The sequence below is a fragment of the Halichoerus grypus genome, chromosome X (assembly GCF_964656455.1).
Source record: "Halichoerus grypus chromosome X, mHalGry1.hap1.1, whole genome shotgun sequence".
NCBI lineage: Eukaryota > Metazoa > Chordata > Mammalia > Carnivora > Phocidae > Halichoerus > Halichoerus grypus.
The window spans coordinates 104226570-104248943 of record NC_135727.1 but is presented as its reverse complement, the minus strand read 5'-3'; the positions used below and the strand labels follow the sequence as shown (position 1 = coordinate 104248943).

General features: G+C 35.6%; 1 protein-coding gene across 9 annotated transcripts in view; it reads right to left on the bottom strand.

Moving 5' to 3' along the window:
* The window catches only part of DMD (dystrophin), a 2185421-nt gene that overhangs the window by 1663076 nt on the left and 499971 nt on the right, over nucleotides 1-22374 (bottom strand). For all 9 annotated transcript variants that reach the window (XM_078064107.1, XM_078064109.1, XM_078064106.1 and 6 more), the window contains exons 3-4: nucleotides 20991-21083; nucleotides 19054-19131 (exon numbers count right to left, since the gene is read on the bottom strand). In XM_078064107.1, coding sequence (XP_077920233.1) covers nucleotides 19054-19131; nucleotides 20991-21083 — 171 coding nt within the window. The remainder of the gene's footprint in view (nucleotides 1-19053; nucleotides 19132-20990; nucleotides 21084-22374) is intronic.

The window sequence follows — 22374 nt, the reverse complement described above, 5'->3', positions numbered from 1 at the left end:
CCTTAATTTTCTAAATATTATTACAACTTGAAAATATGAAGCTTTCTGGGAAATCCAGGTGAAAACAATAAAAAAGGCTACCCTTTGGTATAACTGTTAAATCACTCCCAATTATGCCTCCTATAAACTTACTTACAGGTCTAGTGGATAATCAAATACTCAAATTTATTTTTATATCCCAACAATATAAACATTATTGGTGTGTTGGCTTAAAATAAATGAAAATACAGAAAATAATGTAGAATCATTTGAACAAGGATAGAAGATCAAGATACAAGCCCATAGTTGAATTCCACATATATTTTATAGTAGAGGATATTACTGAGCTATGCAATAGATTAGATGTGAGGATTGGTACCATCAGGACTTTACAGAGAAGTCAGCCTGAAGCAGTATGCAAATAGACATTTCACTAAGGCTCAGTTGAGGAGTGGATAAATGGAAGTCCTGAAAATTGGTTAACATGAAAGACTTTGACTTTCTCGGGTAGAGGAAAGTCAAGGTGATAATGCCATTATAAGGTGTTACATGTCTATTTATTTCTGCAATGCAGATGCTTTTTGTTGTACACTTGAATTTTAGGAGTATCCCATGCAAGTTCTTCCTAACTGAGTTTACTGTAGCTAATTTGAATATTTCAAATTACTGAGTATTCACATAAATTTGTCCTACACAAGCAGATAATAATTTGCTATAATATTGTTGTTTTAATTGCACAAAGTAGAATACAACAAGTTTCTAGAATTCATTAGGGAAACAAAAAATAGAGATACCAGAGGAGATAAATAACTCAAGAGCAAGAAAGCACCATGATCTACATTTCACTTGGAGATTCCTTATGTGGCAGTAAAGGAAGGAGCTCCTCCATATAGAAAAGCTACTATAAATTTATCAATTGATTCACTGATGCGTTCATTCAACAAATACATTTTGGATACATGTCAGGCACAGATGTACTTAGAGCACAAAAGAGAAAAAGTGTTCCTACTTTCTGGAACTTAACTGTAGTGAGAATGATAATCAGACCATACGTTGTTGAAAATTCAGTTACTTTAATGGAGAAGATGTGATTTTTTTAGGAGACAGACCTATACTGGGGAAATCACTGCTGGTGGTTATGTTTGGACCTGCTATAGGGATCATCCTGGGGAGACTTAGAGCAAGCAACAGGCTTGGCTCAATCCACTTTAATAAGCCTTCTCCCTGTATCAGCAGGGAGACAGTTCCACTTCTTTTTTTATCCTCATAAAATCCCTCCTAAGATCCAATCGCTATTATGTCCAGGTACTGTGCTCAGCTTTGAATAAAGAAGAGCAAAATAGAACCCCTAATGTCAAAAAAAGCTCATAAGCTAATAGCAGGCCACACAATAAAAACTAATTAAAATTAAGTAGGATCTAGAAATTCCACTTCTAGATATATCCCCGAAAGAACTGCAAACAGGGACTTAGACAGATATCTGTATACCAATGTTCATAGCAGTATTACTCACAGTAGCCAAAAGGTGAAAACAACCCAAACGTCCATTGACAGATGAATGGACAAGCAAAAAATGTGGTATATACATACAATGAAATATTATTCAGGCTTAAAAAGGAAGGAAATTCTGACAAATTCTACAACATAGATGAATTTTGGAAACATTATGCTAAGTAAAAACAGCCAGACACAAAATGAGAAATATTATATGATTCCGCTTATATCTGGTGCCTAGAAAAGTCAAATGTATAGAGAAATAAAGTAGAAGAGAGCTTATCAGGGGCTGAAATAAATACCATGTTTTATAAGTGGTGTTTCACTCATATATTCTCTATTTCATATGCTTAACCGACTGAGCCACCCAGGCACCTTGGTAGGTTTTTCTTTATAAAAAGGTTTTAGCATTTACTATTTTAACCAGCAATGTATATGAGTAGGCTCTTCCCTTCCCAGCAATAGAGATTTCTGCTTTTTCATTTTGCCTGTCTGATGAGTAAAAAGATTTTGCATTGTTAATTCATTTCCATGATTCCTACTTCATTTGGAATATCTTTTTGTATGACTGATGATTATAATTTCATCTGTAAATTGTCTGTTAATATGGTTTTTTCATTTTTATATAAGTAGTTTTCCTTCTTAATTTTAAAGAGCTCTTTGCAACTAATAGCTAACATTTATTGAGTACTTACCACATGTAAGACATGGTTTAATCAATTTTATGTAGTTCGACAATCTAATTTTTGTATTCATATTCATAAGTGAGATTGTCTTATATATTTATTATTTAATTTTATGTTTATTGACTGTTGGTACTATGGTTATTCTGACATCACAAAAGGAAGTGCAGGGTTTTATCTTCATATATGCTTTGGAATAGCTTAAAATATAGGAATTACTTATTCTTTAAGGATTAGGTTAAATTCACATGTGAGAATCCTGGTATATATTTCCATGGTAGATCTCTAATACTTACCAATGTTTTCTGAAGTAATAAGTCTAGTTTAATTTTCTGCTATTCTTATGTCAATTTTAGTAATTTACATTGTTCTAGGAGATCATCCATGTCCCAGATTTTTCAAAATTAATTTCACAGAATTGCCTGTAGTATTCTCTCAGTTTCTTCTGAATCTGTGGTTACACATCCTTTCTCATTACTAATCTTGTCTATTTTTCATTCTCTTCTTATTTTCTTTTGTTAGGATTAGAAGAGGTTCATCTCTTTTGTTGATCTATTCAAAGAGCTAGCTTTTGAACTGAATTCGACCTATATTTTTCAGTCTTCTATTTTGAATTTACTTTTCATTATTGTTTTTCTTTTTATAATCTCTTAAGATATATACTTATTTTATCTCTATCTTTAAAAAAACCTTAAGCCTATGAGGTTCTCCCTGAATACAGCTTTCACTCTGCCCACATCATCATCACAGTAAAAGTATGAGATAGTTACTCTTTTATATACATTTTACCTAGAGGGAAACAGAATGTCAAAATTACATGAAGCTTTCACAAGGTCAGATTTAAAACCAGGTCCAGATATGAGAGGTAATTCCTTAATTAAATCTAGAGAATTCTTCATTAAATGCTTTAATAGGCTCTCTCTAAATTAATAAATATTGCATACCACCATGTAGACAAGGAATATTATTTGTTTTGGTTATGTTTTGTCTCTCTTCAAATTACCAAGGACTATAAGAAATAACAATAATTAATAATCACTAAGGCTCTAAAAGAGGGAGGTATTTTGTCATGCCTCAAAGGGACTGTTCATGGTCTTTTTGTTACTATCCTGCCTCATCGACAGTCTAGCCCATTTTGACTCTAAATTCTCATATGCTTGGTGTTTTTATAATGCCATATTTCCTACTATGTAGCTAGGAATGATGTTGTTCTTATAAAAAAAAATCATTACAAGCTACTCTTAAATAATCATGTGCACAATAGCTTCTTTTAAATATCTTTCTAACATGTGCTCTGGAGTTATATCTTTCAAGGATTCTCAGTCCAATTTCTAAATAACTATGGCATGGAAAAACAAAAACTGAAATATGTTAAAATCTGTGTTAAATGGGGACACCTGGGTGGCTCAGTCGTTAAGCGTCTGCCTTCCCAGGGTCCTGGGATCGAGTCCCACATCGGGCTCCCTGCTCAGCGGGGAGCCTGCTTCTCCCTCTTCCTGCTGCTCCCCCTGCTTGTGCTCTCTCTCTTTCTCTGACAAATAAATAAAATCTTTAAAAAAATAAAATAAATTAAAAAATAAAATCTGTGTTAAATGAAAATTATGTGTCTAGTAAGCAAAACAAAAAACATTTATATGACATATATGTTAATACATAGAACCAATGTGTGTGAGTGTGTGTGTGTGTGTGTGTGTGTGTGTGCGCATGTATCAGTATTGTGACCAGCACTAGATAGCAGGAAATTCAATATTGAGGTCATGAAGGACGCCCAAAGTTATGTTTTCCTGTTTTGCAGAATGAAAGCATCTGATACTAAATGAATAAGTGTGAAAATTGATATTGTGTGTGAAAATTAAATAGCATGCATTGAATTTTTGCAGACACAAGTTCGCCTACACATGAAGATTGGCTTTATGAGTTCCTGCAAACAGGCCTAAGACTTTACTCATAAAGTAACATTGGATTCTAGCTCTGAGTTTTGCAGTGTTCTCTGTGCAAGATGCTTTATTCAAACTTAATTTTAGAGGATAGAAAATTCTCACCATTTGTCTTGCCATAATGGAACCTTCTTATGGCCCTAATAGAATATTTAAATGTGAACTCTTAGGAAAATATCCCTTGAATCAGGATGCACAAACTGCAAAAAAAGCACCGAGGAAACATAATGAATTAGCTTTCAAAATACAGTAGCCTATTGTTATCATGTGAGGACACAAACTAGAAGGAATTCCTTTTTTGTGCCCACACTAATACTTAGATAAAAGCACCAGATTTTGTACAAAAATATCTATTTAGTAATTCTAAGGTTAGTATATATTTCACAAATCAAAACCACAATGAGATACCACCTCACACCAGTCAGAATGGCTAAAATTAACAAGTCAGGAAACAACAGATGTTGGTGAGGATGTGGAGAAAGGGGAACCCTCTTACGCTGCTGGTCGGAATGCAAACTGATGCAGCCACTCTGGAAAATGCTATGGAGTTTCCTCAAAAAGTTAAAAATAGAGCTACCTTACAACCCAGCAATTGCACTACTAGGTATTTACACAAAGGATACAAACATAGTGACCCGAAGGGGCACCTGCATCCCAGTGTTCATAGCAGCAATGTCCACAATAGCCAAACTGTGGGAAGAGCCCAGATGTCTGTTGACAGACGAATGGATAGAGAAGAGGTGATATATATATGTTGGAATATTACTCAGCCATCAAAAAAAAATGACGTCTTACCATTTGCAACGATATGCATGGAACTAGAGGGTATTATGCTAAGCGAAATAAGTCAATCAGAGAAAGACAAATATCATATGATTTCATTCCTATGTGGAATTTAAGAAACAAAACAGAGGATCGTAGGGGAAGGGAGGGAAAAATAAAATAAGATGAAATCAGAGAGGGAGACAAACCATAAGAGACTCTTAAGTATAGGAAACAAACTGAGGGTTCCTGGAGGGGAGGTCGGTGGGGGATGGGATAATTGGGTGATGGGCATCAAGGAGGGCACTTGATGGAATGAGTACTGGGTGTTATACACAACTGATGAATCACTGAATTCTACCTCTGAAACTAATAATACACTATATGTTAATTAATTGATTTTAAATAAAATAAAAATAAACAAGATACTTAGCATCTGCAAAATATATATATAATTAGGGTGCTAACCACTGGGCTCTGAGGAGCAATTCTCTTTCATTGTTTATTCAAGAGAGCAATGTTTGTTTTATCCCAGGTTTTATTTTATACCAGGTTCCTTTAGGGCATAGATGCAATCTAGCATTGTCAATAATATTTTTTTTTTTGAAGATTTTATTTATTTTGTGACAGAGAGAGACACAGCGAGAGAGGGAACACAAGCTGGGGGAGTGGGAGAGGGAGAAGCAGGCCTCCCGTGGAGCAGGGAGCCCGATGTGGGGCTCGATCCCAGGACCCTGGGATCATGACCTGAGCCGAAGGCAGACGCTTAACGACTGAGCCACCCAGGCGCCCCGTCAATAATATTTTCTACAAGCCAAATTTATATATCCCATGGTGGTTATAGTAAAAGGATTTCTATATATTATATTGATATATTTAAGATTTAAAAATACTGAAGAAAACCCTAAGTTTTAAAGCAAATCTGATATATGATGATTTAGTGAAAGGAGATTACTGACCTGGGCCAGTTTATATTATTTTTAATTAGCTTTAGAGAAAGACGAATAGCACATCAAATGTGAAATGCTACACAGTGACTTTAGAATGAGGAACATTTGACATAAAAATAATCATGATAGCCAGGTCAAATAATGGAAATGGAAGTTCTTAGGGCAGAGCAGAAGGAAGAAAAAAGATGAATAACAGCAAGGGAATAATATTCCTATGACAAAATTCTAAAGAATTTTTTCAGGCTTTTTAAACTTTTGTGGGAGCAGGGAAATGGATAAACTTTCCCAGTTTTCGTTTGTGAATCATGTAAGCATTTGCAGTTCTAACTTGGAAGTTGTAGAATTATATCTCATTCAACATGGGAACCATCCTGTATCATTCAGCCAAATGAAATGAGGTTAGGGTTCGGACGTCCCTCACATGGGCTTCAAAGGATGTGGTTCTTTAAGACATTTCAGATTTCAAGATTTATCCTAAGAAGTGACTTCAGTTCCTTGATATGCAGAATACAATCTGAGCATTTTTGGAATTAGGGATGGGGTAGGAGACAAAGGTAAGCCATCATTTTCCTCATCAGTCTAAGTATGTGAGTTTAACCAAAAAATGCTGCAAATTGAATCTTATGACTTCACAAAGAATGACAAGACTTCAAAAGGAACCATGGAATGTCATCCTTAAAAGTTTGGGTAGATTTCCTTAACCAGAATCTTAAACAGTGACTAACAGTTAAGAAACTATCATGCATTGGAATTTATTATATAAAGATCCTTCCTGATACTTCAACCTCATGCAGATACTTCTACCTTCTATTTATTTGTTTTTTATACCCATACATTTCTCTCAAATAAATTGCTTATAACTGAGAATTTCATTCCAACATTCTAGACAACTAGGATTTGCTTTTAAAATGTGTGAGGCCCTTTTCATAAAACATCTGCCATTGTGTAGTCAAGCTAAAGAGACTTCTCCATATTCAAGAGAAATTCCTCAAGTATTTATGTAATCCTTCCAAATATAATGCATTTAAATGATCAAAAAATGCAGGAAAACCAAAGTAGTTTTGCTGTTTCTACAGCATGTGCTGTTATACTGTGTTTAAAATTTATGTAAAATTTTAAGACCTATAGACATAAATCATACTTATTTTTTTCCCTTGAGAGATGCATATCTTTCATAATTCAATGACGAATAGTTCAGTATACACAACCTAAAGGGTGGGCTGCATTGGCTTTTGTGGATTTGGCTCTCCACTTAGCAGGTTGTCTTTATTTCCTCTCATGTATCTATCTTCCAAAAAAGAATTTTTTAAAATTTTATACAAATAAAGAAGTTTATACTAGAAAACACCTTTTTTTATTTTTATTTTTTTAATGGTATGAAAATTGGCAGAAACTTTTAAAGTGCAATTTTATTTATTTATTTTTCACTGATGCATTTTATGTTTTCTTTTTTTCTTTTTTCTTAAGTTCAATTAGCCACCATATAGTACATCATTAGTTTTTGATGTCGTGTTCAGTGATTCATTAGTTGCATATAACACCCAGTGCTCAACACATCACATGCCCTCCTTAATACCCACCTTTTAAAAGCACATTTTGACCTAGAATGCATCCTAAGACTTAGTTCTAGGTCCAATGCTTGCTGTGAAGATACTATCCCTACTTTCAATGATTAAGCTTTACATACTTAGTCATTTGTTAAAATTTTTCACCATCTACCATATGCCACATGTTAAATAGTAAAGAAGGAGACAGACTAAAAAATGGACTGTTCTATCAAATTGCCTAAGGACTAGTGAAATAAGTTCAAATTTCTCTATATTTTGGATTTTTTTACGATTACAATCACTTGTCACAAGGTAGTTCTTTTTAACGGAACCGTGTTTTTACTTGCTTATACACTGCCTCTTTGGCAATAAAGATTTGAAGCAGCTAAGTTTTAAAAACTCCATAATGTTAAGAAAATAGAAACATTAAAGGGGTAAAAGAAAATTAAAACAAATATATCAAACCAGAGGTTTCAATGCAGGTAGTTTCATTGATCATAAAATGCAGGACTGAACTTTCTGGCAAAGTAGCTCCTATAGCTCAACTCAGCACAATTTCATATATGGAATATTATATACTAGAAGGCATCATTTGAGAAAATGAACTCTGTCCTCAGTAATAATTTCACAACATAGAATAAAAGATGTATATACTTTCAGTGTAATATTATTAATACTATAATAATATTTGAATTTTTACAAATACTATATATATCTTACACCCAGCAATATAGAATATAGAATGCTACTTTACTGAAACCAGAACCCAATACAGCCATAGCTTTCTAACCTTGAGCCATGTATACTGATTTCAAGGGGAAAATTTGGCAATAGTAACCCCGAAAACTTTTAAGTTACATGACTAACATTCACTATAATAGATGGCTACCTCAATTTTGAGTTTAATATGCAAGAAAAAATACTATATTACCTTGATGCAAGAAATGCACTGATCGGGGGGAGGATAACCAACTCACCTTATGAAATTATTTTAAATGAGAATTAGCTTCATTTCTAAGAGTAGTAATTTCCCATTGCATCTGAAAATGAATTTAAATATTACAGTATATGTTTGTGTATAATTTCTATATTCCATAAAAGAATATTCTGAAATAAGTACAACCATTTCTATTAGTACATTTCAGGGATGATGAAGTGGAACTTAAGTCATGGAATCATTTGGCAAAAATCCCAGAGTTAGTAAGTGACAGGGTTAAAAGGATATACTTCTTCTGGATCCTCAGAATGAACATATATAAGGTGCAGACATAGTAAAGTCCTATTGCATGGACTGAAAATTCAGTGTAAGAACTAATACTTGTCTAACATAAATTAACTTAAAATTTGGAATTTATATCTGAACACTGGATTTTATGAGTAATAAATGGAAGCAGTTTATATTCAGTCAAAGATATTATGTTCTGACATACTCCAAAATATGTATTATATGGCTATTTAAGTCTCTGAATACTTAAAGAACACATAAAATACTAGTTTTAAAGAACACTTTAGAACCCTCTTTATCTAAGATCATATGCCAGGAAGAGTGAATGCTATGTCATTTTTCAGATCAGTGACATTTGACAACCATTCAATCTAATTCAGCGACAATTTTCAATGATGTGATTAAGTGAATATATGAACATAGCTGACGTTTGAAATTTCAACCTAGGCTTTTATTTTTTTTTTTTTTATTTTTTTTAAAGATTTTATTTATTTATTTGACACAGAGAGAGACAGCTAGAGAGGGAACACAGGCAGAGGGAGTGGAGAGGGAGAAGCAGGCCTCCCGCGGAGCAGGGTGCCCGATGTGGGGCTCGATCCCGGGATCCCGGGATCATGACCTGAGCCGAAGGCAGACGCTTAACGACTGAGCCACCCAGGCGCCCCTCAACCTAGGCTTTTAAATACTCACTTTGGATTTGTGGTTTAAATGTATAAAAATGATCTTATTTGTTTTGTGCTACTTCACATATGTACTACTTATACATTTGAAGTTACTTGGTAAAAATTTGCTGCTTTGTCATAGACAGTTGATGAGAGTGGTGTACAGAACATAAGTATGAGATCTACAACTGTGTCAGCTAATATTAAATCATATTAAATCAGCAAGTCCTGGTATACTATATACCCAGGATGTATTACAACACTACATTTCTTGTATGAATCTTTAAAATAATGATGGAGTGTATTCTATGACTTCAAAGAGGCATTGAGATTCATAAAATGTAAACATGGAAATCTTGGGGGTGCCTGGGTAGCTCAGTTGGTCAAGTGTCTGTCTCTTGGTTTTGGCTCAGGTCACGATCTCAGGGTCCTAGGATCAAGCCCCTGCTTGTCCCTCTCCCTCTGCTCCTTCCTGCTCTCTCACTCTCTCTCTCTGTCTCTTTCTCTTTCGAATAAATAAATAAATAATCTTAAAAAAAACAACAACACATGGAAATCTTGGGACGGAAGAAGAGGAAACAAACTGGAATTTAGCCAATTAATGGAAGACAGGTACCATGATGTATCCAGAGGGCAGTTTAAAATACGATGGACAGTTAAATCTTCCTACCAGATTTTTAATGGCTAAATTCTTTTAACAGTGGAAAAAATCATTCATTATTCAATTTGACATAAAGTGATGAAAATGTCAAATCTCTGGTAGAGGAAACTCACTGACTGGAACTTACTTATATCTAAGGGGGAAAAAATCTATCAATAAACAAATTAAAATGACCCATCAAATGTTTCTTTTCATTTGAGAGACAATATGGTTAAAGACCCGCAGAACTGAATTCACAATGTCTGATGGAGACTGTCACAAACAAAACTGGAGAAGGGGAAAGGAATGGTAGAATGGCAATATGAGAGATGTTTCTGTTACCCGTGATTTGCTTTATCTAACTTCAACAAGTAGCAAGGAAATGCAAGCTGTGGCTATGTTTTATATCTTGAGCTGGTGTGAAGATAAGCTTAACCACTCGGTACAGTCAGCCTCTATTTCACAGGATTTTGTACTTTCTTTTGTTTGCTTTTTTAAACCACGGCCAACTTTATTACAAATGAGCTTTGCTCTCAGCAAATATTGTAATAAAGGTATCACTGCACTTGGAAGTACTTTATTCTCAATAAGTGGTTTTGAAAATAAATTATTGATAGCAGAAATAACTTCATGCTAAAATAGCCACTACAGAGAATGCAAATTAGAACATAAATGTGGTGTCTGAGCTCTACAGAGCTAAGCTGTGAGTGGCATTTGAGTGAGGATAGCAAATTAGACGTCAGGACAGAGAAAGGAAAGGAAACTGAGGCATGGAGGCAAATTGAGTTGCTAGTTGAGAACAAGGAAATGTGCTAAAATGGGTCATTTATGGCAGAGGAATAGGCCAAAGTGGACAAGATCCTAAGAAGGAAGGAGAAAACAAAATGGACTTGACCTAAGATTTTGAAACTCCCACAAAGTAGCCTTTCAAAAGGGAAGCTTCTAATACCCCTTTAACAACAGGGAGGGCTAACTTTTTTCAAGTGATTTTAAAACTTAGGGGTGTGGATAGATTTGTAGAACTGTGATGCCCCTAATGATTTTCTATCAGCAATTGTCAATTTCTTAAAGTTTGGACAAACTTACCTCTGGTGCCATTAGACTCAGAATCCTTTGTGAAAGATTGGTTTTGTTTAATTTTATGATTTCTTAACTTCTCTTGGCTATTGATTAAGGTAGTCTATATTCCATTATGTTAATTCTCATAATTTATTATTTTAAATAGAACATCATCTAATTTAATTGCTTTTTTATTACCAACATATATTTCTGTGTAGATTCCATTTTTGGTTTCTGTATCTCTTAAACTTGTGCTTAATATTTTCTTTCTGTGTTTAAATTGCATATATTTGCTTTCCCCCCTCCTTTTCCTGATTAAATTTATGAGATTAGTCTATTTTATTATTTTACTACTTCTTTCTGACTTATTTATTTCTTCATTTATCTTTTATTTTCTACTTTCCTTAGGGCATTTTTTTTCTTTTTGTAACATTTATGGTTGAAATCTTGAATTAATTTATTTTATCTTTTTTTTAATGAAAATAAAAGCAAAGACACAAATTGAACCTCTGAGTAAAACCTAGGCCATTTCTCATGGAATGCTTTTTCCTACACAAATGTGGATTTATACTCTTGATTCCTTATACAAAACATTTTAAATTAATCAAATTGAATTTTTAAAAGTATTATTAATTTCTAATATTACATTATTATTATCAGAGTATATACTTTACAAGCTCTTCTTTTTACGTACTTAACAATACTCTCACTGCATCCTAATATATTAGCCATATTTGTACATAGGGAAGGAATATTTTTTTATGTATTTATCTTCTCCTATGCCTTTGGTAAGTTTGTACAGCAGAGCAGAAATAAGAAAGAACTCATAGTCTGTTTTCCTTTTCTGGCTCTGATGTTCCCCAGAAGCATGGGGAAGGGATATGATATTGGCTGGTTCCAAAATTAGCCAGAAACCATCTCTGCTCCCTGTCAGCAAATAGAGGTGGTATGCTTTCAAAAGTGAATGGCTTCCTGATACATGCAGCGTGGTTGGACCCTAGCCAACATTAAGACTTTCGGTATAGATAATCTCAAGTCTCCATCTGACCAGAAAATAGAGATATTTGGAATGCTGGTTATTCTCTGCCCCCTCCCCAGTTCTTCACCCCTTCTGTGTATTAGATGACTCATCTAGTATAAAATGACTTTATCACCTAGGACCTCTCACCTTCTGGCTTCCAGTTGAGCTTAAGCAATGAATGGCGTTGACAGGATATTGGAAGATTGGATAGAGAGACCAAGGTATCGATCTTCCAACTCCCCCAGCAGGCCAAGATTTGAGAGTAACTTCATTTTTTAGATACGTATGTCACAGTTGCTGGCCAGTGGCCCCTCTCACAAGGTTGGAGCTTTCATTGGTTGAAGGTAACAGCTCTCTCCCTTTCATCTCTTTAGGTTTAGGAATAAAGGCTATTAACTCATGCTAGTCCCTGCATGCTTCACCATTCATTGTTAGTTCCTTTAACTCTCCTCACATTTCTGTATCTATTCCCTTCATTACAGTCTCTTCAGCTTTGTCTTTGCAGGCTTTCTGTTTCATAGCGGAACTGTTAATAAGACACTTGGCTTCACAAGAAGACTTGCACTTCGGTGGTGAATCTATCAGTGGATACTTCAGTGGACTGAAGATGAATGGCTTTTCCCCTGCCTATGAAAGGCACCACATAGGTCTACTGATCTCTGGCCATTCCTAGGGATAGGGAAGAACATTCCTAATAATGACAAAGAATTTTCCGAATGACTGTTTGAGAGCTCAGATTTGGATGTAGCAAATTTAAATTAAATTATAAACTATTGCTTTTCCTGCAAATCCAACTTTATGGGGCAGGAGGTTTGTACATAATGCACACATATTTTGTAGAATCATCTGTGCTTTGGACTATCAATGGGAGGAAAATCGTTATTAAATCTACAGTTTATGCTATCCGTATTCTTTCTCTCTCTCTCTCCCTCTCTCTCTCTCTATATATATATGTATATTTTTTTTTTGCTGCTAAATGTGTTCAAATATGACAATGGCGAATTAAAGACTGAATAAAAATATACTTCTGACCCTGGGTTCCAGTCCACTGCCATCACCCACGAGGAACCAGCTCCAGCTCCCTGAGCTGCCTGGAGCCGCGTGCGAGGGGCCAGGGGACTTGGGACTTGGGAGAGCCCCAGGAGGCACAGGCCTGCGTTGGCCCCGCAGCACTCTGCAGGGCTACAAAAGGAGGGGGAACCTGTCCAGAATCCCTGCAGGACAGGCAACCTCAACATGGAAACATTCTGCAATGAAAATGAAGGAATGCCTGAGAACCAAGGAAAGAGGGAATACAAAGAATGGCCATGGGATGCGGCAAAAACAGAAGTAGCTTGTACTCTGGGAAATAAGGAAAAGTCAGAAAATGAGAGAAAGACAGATCACAAGGGAAAGGCGAAAATGAGGAAATTGTAAAGGACAAGGAAAAGCCAGGGACTGTGGCAAAGCCAAAAGAGGGAAAGCCAGAGTGCAAGGCAAAGCCAAAAGAAGAAAACCCAGAGAGTGAAGAATGAAGGAAAGCAAAAAGGAGAAGGAAAGCCAGCCAGTGAACCAAAGGCTGCAGGAAAGCGCCCAGCTGGGGATGGTGTACCCAGGAAGGCCAGAAGACAAACCAACAAGGGGCTGGCTCTGTGCCTCAAGGAATATGAGGCCATAGCTATATGCATGTGAGGAGTGAGGCGATAAGAGAATTCGATGAGGGATGGCCAGGGTAGAGGATGAGGTGAAGAAAACCAGACAGAAATGGGGAGATTTACAGGATCCCTTCCACCCAAGGGGCCCAAGGGAACTCAGGGGGTGGCTGCAGGGTCCCACAAAGGGGCTTCACAGACATTCCTTTTGTGTAGTGCCCCTGGCAGGCATTTGCCAGGCTGTGCTTTAACCTTATGCTAATAATTCACTTTAGCTGCCTCTCTTGTTATCAGCAGCCTTTCGACCCAACTAGAACACTCTATCAGTAGGGGATTTTTCACCCATGGGCATTGCAAAGACATTCTAATTTTTGGAAAAATAAAGCAGCTTATAATGTCAAAAAATATATTTCCATTAAATTTTCTTTGTGGTTTTAGTAGAATTTCTATTACGCAGTAAGTTGTATTGTTTGATTTTATTTTTTTAAAGATGTATTTATTTATTTTTATTTTTTTATTATGTTATGTTAGTCACCATACAGTACATCATTAGTTTTTGATGTAGTGTTTTATTTTGGAGAGAGGGAGAGAGAGCGGGGGAGAGGGGCATAGGGAGAGGGGGAGAGAGTCTTAAGGAGATTCTGCGCTGAGCGCAGAGCCCAACAAAGGGCTTGATCTCACCACCCTGAGATCATGACCTGAGCCCAGGACCTGAGCTGAAACCAAGAGTCAGACGTTTAACGGACTGCACCACCCAGGTGCCCCTGTATTTTGTTTTAATTACTGATTATAACTTTCCTGGGTAAAAATGGTACTCTCTTAAATACTTGTAAATTTCTCTTTGTTATTATTTATTAACTTTTTCTCTAATTTTAAAAGAACATATTTTATTAGCAGTTCAATTTATAGTAGCGCCTTTATTTTTAGTCATTGCCATCTCCTTCAGCACAAAGTTCAAAGCCTAACCATGTCTTCCCACGTTTGCCCCCCTCCCACACCCACCCTGCTACCTCTCTGATCCCCTGCTCTCCTGTGTTTTCTCCACACTCAGTCCTGTCCACCTAGTGAGTCCTATTTGCAAATGTTTGTTTGTTTTTTTCTCTTCAAGGTCCTTCTATCCCTCTACTTGGGCCATTTTCCTGTAGAGAATCCCATGGCTCACTCCCTCTCTTCCTTCCAGGCTTTAGCTATATCACAGCTTAACTGAGAGGTCTTCCCACACCTCCTATTCTGTTTATCTCTTATTCGTTCACTTAGCTATCACTACATTCTAAATGTTTAATGTCCCCTGGTATGTGACCGTAAACTCTATGACATAAAGGGTTGTGTCTGTTCTGATAAATGACCATAGTGCTCCTACCCCCTAGAACACAACTGAACACATAGGAGACACTCAGGAAATAATGTGCTGAATGTAAATATACTAACATTATTGTTTAAGGTATGATTTATCAAAATCTCCAATCGATGCCTTCTATAGTGGATTCTAATTTGAGAATCTGTGACTTTTAAAAGGAAATTTGAAATAGTCTTATCTACTATTTTATTTAATATGCAGCTTTATGGATATCCTGCCCCAGGCTCACTTCTTCATCTAATGTAGACTACTTAAGCCCATCTTTAAGGGAAAAAATCCTGCTCTTGAACATTCTCTTTGATTTAATTGTGTGTTTACTCTTCATGGTAATAATCAGAGACTAATAAACACGGTTCCTTGGAATCGTTTCCATTTCTTTTGTACTTTCTTCTGTTACAAAACAATGGAGAAGTATAAAATGATAATAAATTTACCTTTGCACATTTATATTCTGCGTCTTTTAGCCTGGGGCTACTTCAAGTAAAGGTTATTTCACTCTTGGTTTGGGTTTCCACTTGAAAATTTTTTACTTGAGATTCTGTCCTTTCATACAGAGACCTCAGTTTTATGCCATTCCCTATTAAGGCCCTTGCTCAGATGGGAGCAGGGTGGAAATCTGCTCTTGAAGGTCTCCTTCTCAAATTGAAGCCCTCATTCTGGTGTCTTTGCCTGCTGAAACAATGGGAGGTACTCAAGGTTTCCTATTTTCAGAAAGAAATACGACCATCTGAGAAAAGATCTATAATATACATTAATCATATTCTAATTTTGTATACTCACTTATCACATTTCATTAAACAATTTCATGAGAAAATACAGGATATATTGTCAGATTGATACACAGGCCATTGTTTGGCATTTGGGAGGTTGTAAGGTTAGGTTTACTTTACCTTTATAGGTTCCTCTGTTTCTTAAACCTTTTTAAAAATAAGTATTGAGGTATAACATATATACAGGAAAGTGTATTTGAGTGTAGACCTTGAAAAATTTTCTCAGAGCAAATGCTCCTATGTAACGAGCACCAGGTCAAAATACGCAATATTTTCGACACCTGAGAAGATTCACTTGTGCATTTTACTGCTTCACTCCTTCCAAAATGTAACCACTCTTCTGACTTTTAAACCCATGGAACAATTTTGCCTGTTTTTTGAAATTTAATTAAAAGAAATCACAGTAGGTATACTCTTGTGTCTCACTTCTTTTGCTCAAACCTCTTTCAGGAGATTGATCCATCCCATGTATTGTATATAGCTATCATTTGTTTATTTTCATTGCTTTATAATATGCTATCATGTGAATATACTGCAGTCATTTCCAGTTTAGGCTACTACAAATTAAGCTGCTATGAACATTCTCTCTCTCTCTCTTTCTCTCTCTCCACATACACATATACACACACACAACACACACACATACACGCACAGAAATGGTAGTTATATGCCTCAGAACAAAACTGTTGGGTTATAAGAATTATGCAGTTTTGCATTTAGTATATAATACCAAACTATTTTCAATGGTTGTCTGAATTACATTTCCACCAATTAGGAGTTCAGGTTATTCCAAATCCTCACCCTCAGCATTATTAGCCCTTCTAATTTCAGCCATTTTTATGAATTTGTATTAGTAACTCATTGCATTTTTAACTTGAATTTCCCTAATTACTGCTAAGGTTGAACACTTTTTTATATTATTCTTCAATTTTTGAACAGCCTCTTTTGTGAAGTTCCTGTTCAAATTTTCTGCCCATTTTTTCTATTGGATTTTTTTGCTCATTCTGCAAAACCTAAAATTTTTAAAAATAAATAAACTATAGAGGAAAATCATAGGAGAAATCTGGAATGCTCAATAGTATAAAGGTATTAATTCTCCCCAAACTGATCTATAAATTTAACTCACTGTTGATCACATTCCAAACAGGATTTATTTGGAAATTTAAAAAATGATGGTAAAATAAAGAGAGAAATACAATGGGTCAGTATAACCAAGAAAACACTGAACAAGAAAAAAGTGGGGGAACCTAGCTCACCAGAGACCAGGATATATTATAAAACTGCAGTAATCCACAGGGCATGGTATTTGTGCATGTATAAACAAAGAGAAAGCGGAAGTGAATTGAAGTCCAAAAACAGAACATTTGTATTGAGACATTTTTATGACATACCTAGTATTAGAGAGCAATGAGTAAGTAACATTCTTTTTAATAAATGGTGTTGTGACAATTAGATTCCAAATGAAAAAAAAGAACCTGAATCTTAACTCATTCCTCGTCAAACTCAATAATCAATTCCTGGTGAAATACAGATCTAAATTCAAATGGTAGAACAAAGAAGTCTATATAGATGACAACAAAATATAATATCCTAATGGTTTTGGGCAGGCAAATGTTTCTTAAAAAGGACACAAAATTATAAAAGTGAACATTTATAAAAATGAACTGCACCAGAATGAAGAATTTGGTTTATCATTGAGTAAAATGTAATCCAGAGGCAGAAAATACCTTTGCAATGCATAAAATGAAGGATTCATATCCAGAACATATGAACAACTCATAATTTTGATGAAGTTCATTTTTCTCTTTTTGAATCATGCCTTTGGTTTCACATCTAAGAAATATTTGGTTATCTCAAAGTCACAGGGATTTTCTTTTATGGTTTCTCTGTTTTATTGCCAGAATTTCTTTCAGTCTTATATTGAAAACTGTGAAATTAATAATTATAACATATACAGGAAACCCAAAAATTCATAATCAATAACCAGTATGTGAAAAAAAACCCTCTTACCAAACAAAATCTATGGCTACATTAATCTACTATTTTAGAGGAGATCCAACAACCTATTGCTTAACATGGTATTTTCTTGGTGGGAAGAGATCAACTACATCAAGTCGACTGAAACCAATAATTCTTTGAATTCTCTGCTGTCTTCCTGGCTTTCATATTTTGTAATGGAATATGGGGAACTGAAAAAGATTTTTCTTCATGTAAATTCTAATATCTCTAAACAATATTCTTAACTTATGTGATATTGATCTTTCAAAAGGATCTGTCAGACTAATATTGAGGCAAACATTTTATAGACCGTCTTATTCTGTCTGCAATTTGAAATTCTGCCTGAAAATTTGAAAATATACAGTTAATCACTTCAGAAATAATAAAAATGTATAATGTTTCTATAAAGCAATTTTCATAGATTAAATATGACAATAACGCTAAATTCATAAAATCAACCAAATGCTGCACAGCCTTCACTATCATTTCCCATGTGATGCCTTCTCTGTACCAGATGAGCTGAACAACATTTGGGGGAGGACACATCATGACTCATCTATCACTGATGATGGTTATTGTAAGAGTATGCAAGCAATTTATTTGAATTTATCCTTGAAAGAGAGATGTAATGTAATTAGGGAGGTACTAAGTGCCTGGTAAATGTATTGGTCAATTAGAAAGATTGTAGGAAGTTGGTGAGAAATCTCAAAGTCACTCTAATGAGACCAGAACTTCTTTCATCTACATACTTATTTAGGTATAATTGTTGACTTTCTAATACCATACATATATTTTCATCTTGTTCAACTAAATCAAACCTAGCAATAGGAAGCAAATTTGCAGTTCTGTGAGTTGAAATAGCGATTGTTCTGTGTAACTTTCATACTTGGATGTGGTGTCTAATAAATGCGGCCTTAATTCAAACAAACTTTATCATCATCATGTCTGCACACTTGATACATAAAAAAAAAAAGATTCAGCCAACTAAAAGCCATTTGTTGTACAGAACACTTCTCTAGGAAACTGAGGGTCACCACAGGACTTAATCTGTCTCCCAAATGTAAGTGCATCAAGTAAAATCTGCAAACAACACAGCGTGCCCTATCAGGTCTGACTCATGCCCTTCCCTGCCCTCTGTGACTGCATACATTTGCTTCCTGAATCATGTGATTAGCCACCAGCAGATCCACATGAAACAGAACACATACTCTTAAAGATCACTACTTTGATTTACTAGAGAACTTAAGAAGCTTTCCCTGCTTTGGGGGCCAAAGCCCTCACTCAAACATTAGGCATGCTGTCTCATGGTATCCAGACTCTGTCCAGGTCTTCACTTACATTATTTTTCTGCAGGACACGCAGTGCCTTGTTGACATTGTTCAGGGCATGAACTCTTGTGGATCCTTTCTCTTTTGGCTGAAAGTAAATTGAAACAATGTTTACTGCCCGGCAGAGAGACAATCTACTAGAAACGAAACCATTTATACATTTCACTTCAAAGTTTGACTATTTTAAATGAACTTAGGCTGCAAGGCATTAATATAATACACTTAAGGGCTTTGGGTTAATTGTCCTTGTCATAGAACTTTCTTAGCATGAATCAACCCCTCCTCAAGAAAAACGATAGCATTTTCTTTTCCTCAATAGAAGCTATTTTGGTTACCATCTCTTCATTCCACAGCCCATTTGGGGATTTCTGCATGACCAGGAAAGAGAAACAACATTGCATAAGGACTTCTTGGTAAGGGAGATAAGTGAGGTAATTTCCACACATTTAAGGAAAGTATAAAAGAGACTTGAGCCTAGAAAACTTATATAACGCCAAATAGGGCCAAGGGAAAACTTTTCTGTCAACATTACCTTAACTGCTTTCATCACTGAAGCTCAAAACCCCAAGAATCTTTGGTTTTCTAACCCTCACTCTCAAACCCCAAAATCCTATCTCATCCTACAATTTCTAAACTGACATTTGTACAGTGCATGACAATATGCAGATTAACTCATTTATCCAGTTGTGGAGTTTTAGAAACTCTACCATTATGATGCCTGCCATATTGACTTCTAAAAAGAGATATACATCTCAAGAAATTTTTTTTTAAAGATTTTATTTATTTATTTGACAGAGAGAGACACAGCAAGAGAGGGAACACAAGCAGAGGGAGAGGGAGAAGCAGGCTTCCCACCGAGAAGGGAGCCCGACGTGGGGCTTGATCCCAGGACTCTGGGATCATGACCTGAGCCGAAGGCAGACGCTTAACAACTGAGCCACCCAGGTGCCCCTGCATCTCAAATTTTTAAGGGCACAATAAAGTACAGATGGTCCCCGACATGATAGTTTGATTTAGGATTTTTTGACTTTATAATGGTGCAAAAGTGATATGCATTCAGCAAAAACCATACTTCACATTTTGAATTTGGATCTTTTCCCAGGCTAACAATATCCAGTATTCTACTCTGATAATGCTGGGCAGGGTCAGTGGGCCACAGCTACAAGTCAGCCATGCGATCATGAGAGTAAATGACTGATACACTTAACAACCATTCTGTTTTTCACTTTCAGTATACCATTCAATACATTATATGAGATAGTCAACACTTCGTTATAACATAGGCTTCGTGTGAGATGATTCTACCCAACTGTAGGCTAATGTAAGCATTCTGAGCATGTTTAAGGCAGGCTAGGCTAAACTATGAAGTTCAGTAGATTACGTGTATTGAATGCATTTTCAACTTAGGATATTTTCAATCTGTGATGGATTTATAGGGACGTAACTGTATGGTAAGTCAAGGAAGATCTGTATTATTAACTATAGAAACAATGTTGTACAGCAGATCTCTGGAACTTATTCATTGTGCCTAACTGAAACTTTATACCTGTTGACCGGCACTCCCCATTTTCCATATCTCAAGTTAAGTGTTCTTGTCATAATAAAAAATGAAATTAAACTTAAAAGATCATGATGACTAAAAGCCTTATAAAACATTCAATAACAAAGATACCAAACATTACAAATAAATAATATCTATTAATTAGCATAAATTACGTGACTGAAAAATTTCACCTTCTAGTTCTGTGTATGATAGAATATGCCAAAATAAAAATAAGATTACAAGATTGTTTTATTCAGGAATAGGTCCTGTATTGTTAGTTAAATGAGTAATTATTAAATTAGTGAATTTTACTAGATCTAGAACAACTATACTGAGTTAGTTTCTGGTTTCTTAGTAAATTATCCTAAGGTTAATGTGAACTTTCTCATAAATAAGTCACGTACCAGTTTTTGCCCTGTCAGGCCTTCCAGAAGGTCTAGGAGGCGTCTCCCATCCTGTAGGTCACTGAAGAGGTTCTCTATGTGCTGCTTCCCGAACTGAAATATGAAATATACCCAATCAAACAAAGCACTCTTCCAGTGATCCATTTCCATGACTATGCCTTTTAAAATTTAAAGTTATGTTTAAGAATATTTAATGTATCTAATCTAATGTATCTAATTCTTCATCTGCCAAGTAAAAAACAAAAAACAATATATCATCATTAGGTCAAATCTATTTAAAAATTTTTTAATAACATGAGTTAGATATCTGTAGCCTAATTGGTCTAATTAACTCAACTTTTTGAATGCTGACTCTATGAAGGAGAGAGAAGTACACATACAAAGAAACAAAGTCCACATACAATTTGTCCTGGGTAGGTGCTTACAATTTAACTGTTTCATGTACTTGGCTCTATAACATAATCATAGAAGGCCCACCATCCTGCATCCCTAGAGCATGCTTTCTCTGAATATACAGTTTGAATACTGCCTCAAAATGATCCATTTTCATATTGCATGGCTCAGATGTTAGAAAGATCTGATTTTAATTGAGTTGAAATACACCTGTGACATATTTGTGTCTATTTTTCTCAGTTCTTTACTTGGGAATTGTACTGAGAAAGAATAATAACCACTCATAGCATCTCGTATTTTGGTAGCAACTACTCATGAGAAACACTTCACCAAATGAGTGGATCTTATCTTTGTAATATAGCTGTGGGTTAGTATTCATATACTCATCTTACAGATGAGAAAAAGAAGTTGAACATGTGGCTCTTTGTCCTGAAACTAGAAGATGGTGAGGCCCAAATGCTGTCCCAGAACTGTCCAACACTTGGTGGGGGGGCTGGTTTTTCCTAGCTTATCATGCTGCTTCCAGGGCTTTTTCCTCCTTCCATCTGATTATCTTTCAGATATTTTATTTCTTCTGTCATGCCCCCAAATATTTTCTTTTTCTGGTTGAAAGCCTACAATCCCTTCATATAAAATCATTCACAACTCTTTCATCACCCAGGTTCTCTGGAAAGTCCTCATTTATCAGTGACAGATGTTTATTGAGCACCAATAAACCTGAGCTAGGTGCTGGAGCATACACTAGTAAATCACACAGACACGCCCCCAGCCCTTGTGGGTCTTTGAGTCCAGCATGGAAAGCAAATATTCCCAAAAGGCAATACTACACAGAAGCAGTAACAGGGACCCAGGAGCATATAACTTTGGGAACTCCCCTGGTATGGGGACCAGGAAAGACTGTCCCCAAAATGTCAGATGATGGGACTAACATTAGTTTTCAGGTGCTTGGGTTAGTCTCATGCATTCCTCGATCACATGAAAACTTTGCATT